At 35.5% G+C, this 11,171-nt stretch overlaps 2 protein-coding genes across 2 annotated transcripts in view; one reads left to right on the top strand and one right to left on the bottom strand.

Moving 5' to 3' along the window:
- Window positions 1–6,829: 6,829 nt before the first annotated feature.
- Window positions 6,830–10,516, bottom strand: LOC116850230 (leucine-rich repeat-containing protein 57). Its single transcript, XM_032828264.1, has one exon. The coding sequence runs from the start codon at window positions 10,079–10,081 to the stop codon at window positions 9,365–9,367; it is 717 nt and encodes a 238-aa protein (XP_032684155.1). The 5' UTR covers window positions 10,082–10,516; the 3' UTR covers window positions 6,830–9,364.
- Window positions 10,517–10,777: 261 nt separating this feature from the next.
- LOC116850228 (guanine nucleotide-releasing factor 2) overlaps window positions 10,778–11,171 on the top strand; it is a 366,959-nt gene continuing 366,565 nt past the window's right edge. The window contains exon 1 of the mRNA XM_032828261.1: window positions 10,778–10,984. Within this exon, the coding sequence (XP_032684152.1) occupies window positions 10,951–10,984 (34 nt within the window). The 5' untranslated portion in view covers window positions 10,778–10,950. The remainder of the gene's footprint in view (window positions 10,985–11,171) is intronic.

Genomic DNA, 11,171 nt, shown 5'->3' with positions numbered 1-11,171 from the left:
TCCCATGGAAATTCGAACTAACACCGTCCGCCATGTTTGGGGAAACACTTGCTGGACTACTACGCGGCTCAAGCGCGCCACCTCGACGGCACCATGAGCGCGCAGGGCCGTAACAAACGGTCGCCAAGGGTGCGTCTATTTACCCAGGTAGAATAAAAAATCATTTTCATGTCAAGATTATATCATTTTGACATCATTATCATGAAATTGTCATGAAAATGATATTGTTTGACGTCAAAATGACATCACTTTTATATCATTTGACGTCATTTTGACTTTTATATGATTTTATGTTCTACCTGGATTGTTGGCTTCGAGGTGATTCTTTCATACATGGAATTAACGATGTTAAGTAGCAGGGATGCTTTTTTGGAGCGTTCATCCGTTTTCGAGTAAAGCGGCTTCAAATTGCTCCGGGAGCGACTGATGACGTCATGAGCTCGGTCCAGCCTATCACAGAGCCTGGAATATCGTTAGCCGCTTTCGAAGCATCCAACGCGCTTCAGACAACAATGCTATAAGGGATCTTACCCCGAGCACTTCGAGAATACTGGAGAATTTCTCTGCGAATCTCTGTAATGTATGAATCTCTGTAATGTATGAATCTCTGTAATGTATGAATCTCTGTAACGACACTGCTGTAATTTTCATATACGCTGGTTGGTATTCTTTCCTAGTCTGATATTTTTTGCGGCAATATCGGAGCGATATTTCAAGGATATTTATCTCCAACAATATTAGTGAGAACATTTCATATTTTGTTCAAATCATATCGATCGCATGGAACTATTCAGGTCACTCCCCTTTCTAATGAAGTAAAATGTTCATAAAATATTTCGACAACATTACTGTTGAGGAATCGATTTTTGGAAGAGGGCTATTTTATTGATAGATTTAAAAGTATAGATTAAATAATTTTTACTCAACAACTGTTGTGTTGTACAACTGTTATGTTTGTAAGTTGTTTTGCGACCGATTGCGTATTAACATATGGTCTGTTCTTTTCAGCTGCACTGCTGAACTGGTGCAATAAGTTAGAGTGAGAAAAAATATACTTGTATCATTTTAACTTATTGTTCAGCAGTGCAGCTGAAAATGACAGACTAATAATTTGGTGAAAATTACAAAAATGTACGAATTACAAAAAATTACAAAAATATACGAATTTACTAGAAGATCTCATTGGTCAACGATTTCATTGGTCAACACCTAGTGAATTTGTTTACTTTTACAATTTTCACCACATTGTGTTAATACATAATCGATCGCCTGGAACGCAGTCATTGAAAAAACAAATTCACAAAAGACAACTTAAAAGCCAAACCGAGCATTTCTAAGAGTTGATTATGAATTTTTTTCTAATATGAAAAGTGGAAATTTTTCAATTTGTAAATATTAGGAAATATTCATTTTTCACAAATTCACATTAGAACAAAAAATTTATGCGATCGACTCCTTTTACATCGCGGAAAGACAAAAATGTTTTGCATTTGTGTTGAAATCGATCCATGTAGAAATCTTTGTATTAAATTTTTAACACATCAGTGCGTTAATTTAATATTATATAGATGTGTTATTTTGACTGTTTTACATTGTGCTCATATAAATAATTTCTGAGTGTTAAAATAACACAATTTATATATAACATTTTTGATGACATATTTTATATATTTTAAAGTGTAAGTGTAGATAAATATTTGTTAACACATTTATCTTGTGTTAAATTAACATAAAAATTAGTTCGACCAATTTGGGACATGTGAAATGTGTTAAATTTAATACCAAATTGTTTTTTTGGAATCGATATCTAGAATGATATCGATATGTCGATTACGGTACATTAATTTTGAAAATCTGGAAATATTGTAATCTGACATTCTCTTTTGGCTCTAAATTCTCATTTTTAATTTTATGCTTGTTTATATTTTGAAAGAGCTACATCGAAGTGACATTCGATTCGGAGCGTGGCCCCCGATTCAAAATGGCCGGGAATGAACATCGTTTAAACCTTTTATTGTGTAGTATGTGCACAGACATAATATAAACAATCGTTATTTTTATCGTTGAAACGCGCAGAGTGGCACGACAAATACGAGCGATCGAAATTATTATTTAAGAAACAACGGGCCTCAATAATCGCGTCGCTTCTATAAAACACGAACATCTCAAACATTAGAGTAGTATGCCTTCCGTAACAATGCGTCCTCGTCCTCGTCGCGAATCGCAAAATTACACAAGAAATTTCGTTTTCATGCTTTTTCGCGCGTTGTATTTCTTCGACACACGCTTTTCTCATTCGATAATCGTTCGAGCCTCAGTCCTTATCTTATCTTCATTGTTACAAATTATTTGCGAGTTGATTGGTGAGATGCTGCTTCGTGCGGATCTTTGCGGTACTAACCTATACAGCACAAGTGTCCAAAGTATATTCCAAAAACGTCCCAGAGATATCACATAGAGATATCACTCTGGGACGTCTCCAGGACGTATTTTGAACATTCTTACTGGGAAATACGAGATTGTGGAATTGAGGTAGTTTTATTAATGCAATATATTTAATAATAAATACACATAAATACACATTTATTCTCATAAACGCCAAGGTAAGGAAGTGAGATTATACACATAATGCAATAAAATTACGCACACAGTTACATCCCACACAGCAGGAATGTCCTAAATATATCATAAGGATATCTTGAAGATATCACATATCCCAAATATATCTTTAGGATATCCTTATGATATATTTTGGACACCTCTGCTGTGTGGGATTACAAACGTATACAATAATTCGAAAAATGTTCAAAACATGTTTTGAAGCGCTGTAAATATAAAACATTGGTAAAATATCTAAATAGACAAAAAGATATCTTTTAGGCTTCTAAAAGATAGAAAAGTATTTTGCATTTTTTACGAAAAGATATCTTTTAGGAATTTAAAAGACATCTTAAGACATGTTTATATATCTTTAAGATATCTGGAGATGTCTTGAAAATGTCTAGAAATGTGAAAAACACCTTATGTGACACTTTAAGACGATTTAAAAGATTTCTTTTAGATATCTAAAAGATATCTTAAAGATATCTTTTAAGACATTTTCATGATATGATTGAGATATCTTGAAGATATCTTGAATATGAATGAATATATATATATATATATATATATATATATATATATATATATATAATTAATATAATATAACATCTTAAAATAGAACTTGACAAGCGATGCACTTTTCGATCGATTTTCGAGAGACTTCGATTTATTCCCCGTGTCTTGTTACTCCGCGCGCATCCTACGAGTCATTCGAATAGTAAAGTGGGATCTACAATAGAAATCGTAGAGTCATAAGTCGTAGAAATTGACCACCCGCTGTCGATTATTCTTTTCATACTCGATCGCGATTGGTCAATTTCTATGACTTACAACTTTATGACTTCTATTGTAGACCCCGCTCATAGACATATATACTAAACTGCGCGGTCTGTGCAGAGGAGTGAAGGAAACACAGAAGGACAGATATATGCGCAATAAGGCGTTCCTTGTTTAATCGTGTATTTGGATGAAGGAAAAAAAATTTATATTAAAATTTATATTATTGAACAAATAAATATTTTAGACGTTATTATTACACATATTAAGGACTTTGCTGAATGTAATAAACAAAATTTATATAAAAAATTTAGACTATATTTTATAATTTATCCAATGTGTCTAATGTGTCCAATGTGTCAAATATAGCACTGTATTGTATGGGCAAGAGCAAAGACCTATATGAATAAATGTTTATATATACAGTTTTTATTTATTTGTTAAAAATTATACAATTACACAAATAATAAATTTCCTTACTTATGAGGATCTTTCAGGAAACCAAAGAAACTTCTTTTGTGAAAACTGTAATATTATTGCACGTTAAAACAGCATATATATAGGGTGTCTGATTCGTACCGTACCAGAGCTAATATATAGCTGGAATAGGTCGGGGTGAGTAATGGAATCGGTGTCTTTTTTTTAAACAACCACGTAAAATTTTGAGATATTAACGATAAAAAACTTCTACCGAGCGGTAGTCCATTAGCCAATCAGCACGCGTGCTACGGTGAGACAAACCATGGACGTAGTATACATGGACCCCGCATACGGCAAAAGTGAACCCAACATGTAGAAAAAGACCATAGACATAATATACATATACTCCGCATACAGTCAGAAAAGAGAAGCCAATATGTACAGCCCTTCTGTTCTCTGTCTCTTTCTGCATAGACAAAGTGTGCAATAAGATTTAAGTAAGACGTTTACTTGCCAGTCTAGTCGGGGTGCTGTTACGTTCTATAATATTATGGAAACGAGAAATGGATGCACGTCGGACAAAAAAGTGACAAAATAGGAAGAAAACTATAACCCCTCTATTCTCGCTCTCTTTCTAAATGTTGGCTTCATTCTATTAGACGACAGAACATAGGGCATTCGGAGTCCATATATACTATGTCCATGAGACAAACGCTGTACATACTGTAGTATAGATATGATAGGCTAGCCGAGTTAGCCTCCAACGAGGAAAACACGTTGCTAGGAGGCTGGCTAGCCTCTCATGCCCATACGACAGCATATAAAACGTTTGTATATAATATGGTATAAATTAGACACCCTGTATATCCATGTATACCATCGCCCATGTTTATTTAATATTTTATTCCTTTATAAACAAGTAAACAACAAACAAGTTCATTATCTTACACTATTTTTCACTATCTTGGTCTTTCTCTATTAAATTTTGTTTGTTTATTTAAATGTAATCGCATCACAGAAAGTTGCGCTGCCATATTGTTGGCTGCGCTGTTTACACATACACACTGAAAATTTATTTCTACATTTCTGATTACTGTCGTAACTTGTTAAACTGTGACGATACGTATTATAGCCAATAAAATTGCCGCTTTTTCATAAAAGCTGCAAATTGATTGCTTATACATTTTTCGAATCTAGATATCTGAACGATTTTTAGCATCGTGGCACACAAGGCTTTAGAAAGCTCTATTCGTCAGTCAATCGATACGTCCGACAATATTATCATACGCATGAAATATCGACCTAACAGTTACATAACGCATATGCAACGTTATTTACGAATATCATCTGCTATTTTATTGTTGCAATCATTTTGTGTATAAAAGTATCAAAGCATTCGAAATGTATGCTTTTTTAAAGCCAGCGGCACACGATGCTTGTTTTCATGCTGGTTTCTTTGCTGGATGGAAATACTCTGTTCTGATTGGTGAATTTCTGAGGATGGATGGAAATGCACTAATCAAAATGGAATATTTCCATTCAGCAAGCAATCCAGTACGAAAAAAAAACACCGTGTGCCACTGGCTTAAGACGTCAGAAGTAAGATATCTTTAAGATATCTCAAGTAAGATGTTTTTAAGACGTCTCAAAGACATCTTAAAAATAAGGCGTCTTAAGAAATGTCTTAAAGATATCTTGAAAATATGCGTTATATTTTATATCAATTTAAACATTGAATATATACATGGAGTCCTCGATTTACGAAATTTTGACGAAAGTTCTTGGTAAATAAGCAATAAAAATTCGCGTCGTGATAAATATAGAAATTGTATTATAAAAAATGATTATTCTTACTTTATAATTGATTGGTACTAGAAAAATTTGATTTTTTATGCGATCTATGCGATCTATTTACAGTTTTAATTGTAAATATCTCTTTTGGAATCATAGAGAATAGACAAGAAGCTTAGCTGCAATGTTGGCTGCATGAAAAAATAACCGTCTTAAAAAATCTGGAAAGTCTAAAAAGGATGAAATAATTTGGCTTAGTATTTCTATGTACTTATAACTCTATCTTAATATTCTAACGATATTAGAAGTTAGCGCGAAAATGTGATTGATTAAGAGAGTCAATAATTATACTTTTTTTTTATTATTTATCCCTTCACAGTTATATATATTTAGTTACCTATCTAATTTTTTCCAGCAATTTTTAATATCATCAGAATATTAGATTAGAATTATGGATATACACGATCATTGAGTCAAAATTATTTTATATTTTTTAGGGCTTTTGAGGTTTTAGAAGACGTTTTATTTTTGTTAAACAAGTTTTTTCAAAATAGTTAAAAATAAAAGTTTCGTTTTGTATCCCATAAGTTACAAAAATTTTTATTCAATATCTCAAACAAAAGCAATTGTAACAAGTTATAAGGGAACATATAAACAAAGAAACAAACATACATATAGGTCAAACTGTAAAACCCTTTTTTTGAAAATCAGTTAAAAAATATTTTTCTAGAGTACTAATGACTAAGGGAGATAATTTTGACTAAGGGAGATGTTTTTTATCCTACTTGATTTCGTAATTGTTTTCGTGATTTCTATTTGATTTCAAGATTAATGTATTAACTGCATTAATTCACTAACTGTATTAATTTCATGATTTTAATGACGAATTAAATCGACAGATCAATTCTCGCTCAATGAATGATGATAACGCGTGGACCAACTTCGTCGGAATTCAAACTTCGGAAGTAAAACTTCGTAAAACGAGGTCTCGAAGATAAGATGTAAGGCTTGTTGTAAATCTTTAATCGTGAACGACGTTGCATATAAAGGTAAGGAAGTATAGCGTGTATCAAAGTTTCGATGAAGAGTAGCCTATGTTATTAAAGTATGCGTCACATAAGAATGTTCCGCAACACCATCTTTCAGATATCACGGTGCTCCGCAAACACAGATTACGAATATTAATGTCGGAATACATATGGATCATGGATCGTCATTTGAATTAAGATTTACTTTAGAGTTTCAGGTAATATATATTTATTAGGAATTGAATGCGCCGAATGCGCAATATGAACCCGCCAGTTCTCGTGTTTTCCCGTTGTGTCGAGATATAATTAGTTTTGTTATTTCATTTTCAAAATATAATTTCCATTACCGACAATGAGGTATACATTTGATTCAATTGCACTCTCAATTATTTTGTTTAAAATAAAAAGTACTGATATACAATAGTATTTACATGGTTAGTCTTTTGACTACCATACTATATTACGGCCATCACTTCGGTGCGATAAACAATCGTTCAAGTAAGTAGTACGTTAAAACTCCTGTGTTTTCGACGCGATCATCTTGATTAATGACGTCAGAAGAAAAAACCCTAAAATACCCAAACTTTTTACTGAATACATCGAAATAAATGTTATGTTTATAAAATGACATTTGTGATCTCGATTGAGCATATTTATAAAATATTCTAAAAAATTTTTTTAAAAATTTGATAATCTATTTATTTGATAAAATAAATAGAAATAAAATTAACGTGATAAAATTATGAGAAAAAATAGTTTAAAAAGGCAGGCCGCAATTCACGTTAACTTTATGGTTGCTTATTGATCGTTAGAGCAAGAGGAAAGTTTTTGGAATATTTTACAAGTGCGTTCAATTGACCCCATTTTATGGACATTTTATTATTTCAGCGTATTTCATACACACACACACACAAGAATGTTAGACATGCGTTTTATCGCTTTTGCCGTCATCTCTCAAGAGTTCCATAACAAGGGATCAAAAACCTTAAATAAAAAGAAAAAAACGAAAATTCGTCTTTCACATATCGTGTGCGAAAGTCTTGTGCATATTTAAATTTGTTTGATATGTTTCGAAAAAAGAATAAATGATGTAAAAATCACGACTTCTTAGACATTATTTTCTCGAGTATTAATGATCCTACTTTAATACTTTCATTTTTCACATCTAAATCCACGTGAATTGTTTGTGAAAAATAAGTTAATATTTGCTTCTTAAAACAGATATAGATGCTATTATTTATGACATGTGAAACAAACAATAAATTCTAAACTGTATTTGCAAAAATATTACATAAATCTTACACTGATTTGGGAATTCGACTAGTTGTAAACTCCAAATCGATGTAAACAATCTCGCAGACTGCGAATGCATAATATACAGGGCGTTTCTTAAGTACTGTCTAATATTTTAGGAGTTGATTTCTCATCTTATAAAGAGAAATTTATATAAATATATATATATAATCTCAAAAGTCTCGTCCTAGATATTTTATAAATATAATGTATTAAAAATTTTATAAAATTATTATTTTTTAACAGCTCTTAAATGAAAAGAGGTTACTTTTTTAAAGTTAGTCTAACAAATAAGTAGGATTTTACCTTTATTTTTTACCTATGTAAAAATTTAATGGCGTAAAGAAACATGAATAATACATTATTGCTCTGAATTTGTACGCTAGTAAAACGAAGAATCAAAGATTCTTTTCAAAGAATCTTTCGCAAATTTTTATTGTTATTAATTACTCACAAAAAATACTTATAGAAGATTCTCATAAAGCCATTAATTTAGGAGATGTTTAATATAGAATTTTTAACCCTATATCTTTGAAACAGTTCTTCAGACTATATCTGTATATTCATACAAACTTTTTTTCATAAAATGATTTTAAGAGATAAATCCTAAAATATTGGAAAGTATTGGATAAAAACTCTGCTAGTAAGCGTTTTCACACGAGTTTCTATCTTTTAATTTGTTTACATTGGTTGTTTAATACATGTACCAACTAGTAATTTCATATTATCCTTATTTTGGTGATGCGTACAAACAATAATATATTAAAGTTGTACGATCTTTTTGATGCATATCGTCCTAACTTGGTATTTCATCGTTCTTACATGCATCGTCGGAATTAAGACAATTCGATAGAATACTGCTTGGTACGCGCATTAAATGATCAGTGTAAACAAGTACAATGCTGATGGTCCCATCGACGTCGATTAAGTCTTAACTTGAGTTTAACTGTTTTCAACAAAGATTTAATTTTAAGTTAAGGTTTAATCGAATTCAAAGACGTCGGTGGAACCGGATCTAAGACCGTCCCTTATGGCCGGTTTTACCAACATCGATTAACCCGGGAAAAAAGTTTATATATGAATTTTGTCCATATATGGTTATATATGATCATATATAATTATATATGTCGACATTGAAAAGAATACTATTGTGAAGATACAATTGAAGTAAATGCTTATGTTTATGGTAGCCCATGATATCGATGTTTAATCGAATCAAATTATGTTTTCCTTTTTTCATTTGATAATTTTCGTTTTATATATGAACATATATAATTAGATATGATCATATATAAGGTCACATATATGGACAAAATTCATATATAATCATATATATTTATATATAATTATATATAATCTTTTTTTTTCCCGGGAAGTTTGAACTATCTTTAGACAGGGACTTAAATTCAGGTTAAGGTTTAATCGATGTTTAAGGATGTTGGTAAAATCAGGTCTTAGAACATCTTCTTTTTGACTGCGGTGTAACGCTCCATGTAGGTGTCGTAGCCGTCCAGATTCGCAAACTGCTTCATTTCGAAGAGATTCCCTTCGAGCGCCATCACCGAGATTTTGGAGTTCTTGAGGATTCTCAGGGGAATCGAGCTCAGTTGTAGGCAATTTTCCTCCAATCGCAGTGTTTTTAAGCGTGGACAGTCCGCCAGTTTCTCGGAGATGGTCGTGATTTGGTTCTGATTGAGGTTCAGCTCGGTTACGTGCAGACCAGCGGCGGCGTCTGGCACGATCGTGAGTCGATTCCTCGATAGATCCAGAACGTCCAGATGGCGGAGGTTGCAGAACACCAGTGGAAACTCGGAGATCTGATTGTCAGACAGATTGACTTGCTTCAGATGGCCCAACGTCGCCAGCGACGGTGGGATCGACCTGATCTGGTTCGCGGCGCAGTTGAGGCCTTCGAGTTTCGCGAGCGCCCCCAGCATGCCAGGTAGGTCGATCAGCCGATTGTGACTAAGATTCAGCTGCTTCAGCAGCGTGAAGTCACCGATGTCGTTCGGCAGCGTGGTGAACTTGTTCTCTGATAGGTCCAGGGTGCGCAACAATGGCGCCAAGGCGCGGAGGTTCTGCGGGAACTCATCCAGTTTTCGCTGCGATAGCTTCAGCGTGCCGGTCTTCTTCGCGGTCTCGTAATGCTGCTTCAGACCGGAGTTGCCCATATCGCATAGAGTGTCACGTTTCTTTACAAACGATAATACGCGAGACTTCCCGCGCAGCGATCAGTGGGCGTTCACGAGGAGACAGAATGTCTGTCGTGAGAAATTTCGAATTCGGCGTGCTATGAAGAGCGTTAAATCTTAGCCCGTTATATCGTTTGTTCGTGCCTGGCTGAAAGTTAAATTGATCTGGCCTTTATCTTCGAGAAAATTAAGCTTTATCCTTTTATCGAGAAGACACTTGGCGTGACAGAGAACGAGAAGACTAAACCGCGTTTTCCCGTGTAATGCGAAACGCGCGAATTTCGGCGGGCACGACGACTCTTGCGGCGGACTGTACACCGGCGCGCGCGAACTTTTACATGGTATTGTACCGGCGCGCGGTGTCTGCTCGGCGCGCTCTCACTGTCGGCGGACTTCACGCAGCGCGAAATCGTCGTCGCGACTGGAGAGGACGCGACGGGCCTTGTTATCGTGTCGTGTCGTATCGATACACAGGCGTGTCACAGCACGATCAAACACCACTGAGCTCGCTACGCTCGTACGCGAGAACGCGTGCACGTGGCGAGGACGCACAGCCGTCGTCGTTCCGTGCACCGGTGGACGCGGACCGGGAGGACACCGAGTAAAATGTCACGCGATTGACAGCGCGTCCGCCATAGCGGCGTCGGTTCGCGGCTCGGCCGTCCGATGGCGGCTCACGCGCTCGCCAGCCCGAAAAATGGCCGACAAACGAAGATGTAGCGGTGCGCGTCGGGTTTACATCAGACTGAAAACGCCGCAACAGCCCCCAGTGCGTGCTTCACGATGCGGCGGTGCGCGGGAATGGTGAGATAGTGGAACCGCGGCACGCGACCACGTACCGGGCAACGATGGCCTCCACGCCGAAAGCAGAGAAGCACGCAGGTAAGATGTTCGATTCGCGCGAGCGAGACGGAGGGAGCGAGAGCGAGTGAGACGGAGAGAGAGGGCGCGTACATTAAGAGAGCGTGCGATTCTTCCTCGCGGATCGTCTTGTTAATGTAGCGGACTGCGTCTTGCCGGCCGCGCGATCATCTGACGTATCATCTGACGCGACGGCCGCTGCAACCGG

This window comes from Odontomachus brunneus, unplaced genomic scaffold (assembly GCF_010583005.1).
Source record: "Odontomachus brunneus isolate Ranch 3 - 2012 unplaced genomic scaffold, Obru_v1 Obru_scaffold_138, whole genome shotgun sequence".
Classification (NCBI taxonomy): Eukaryota; Metazoa; Arthropoda; class Insecta; order Hymenoptera; family Formicidae; genus Odontomachus; species Odontomachus brunneus.
Note: the sequence above shows the minus strand (reverse complement) of the source record. Positions and strands in the feature narration are given on the sequence as shown.

Coding starts and splice junctions, on each gene's coding strand:
- LOC116850230 (XM_032828264.1), bottom strand. CDS start 10,081: ATGGGCAACTCCGGTCTGAAGCAGCATTACGAGACCGCGAAGAAGACC.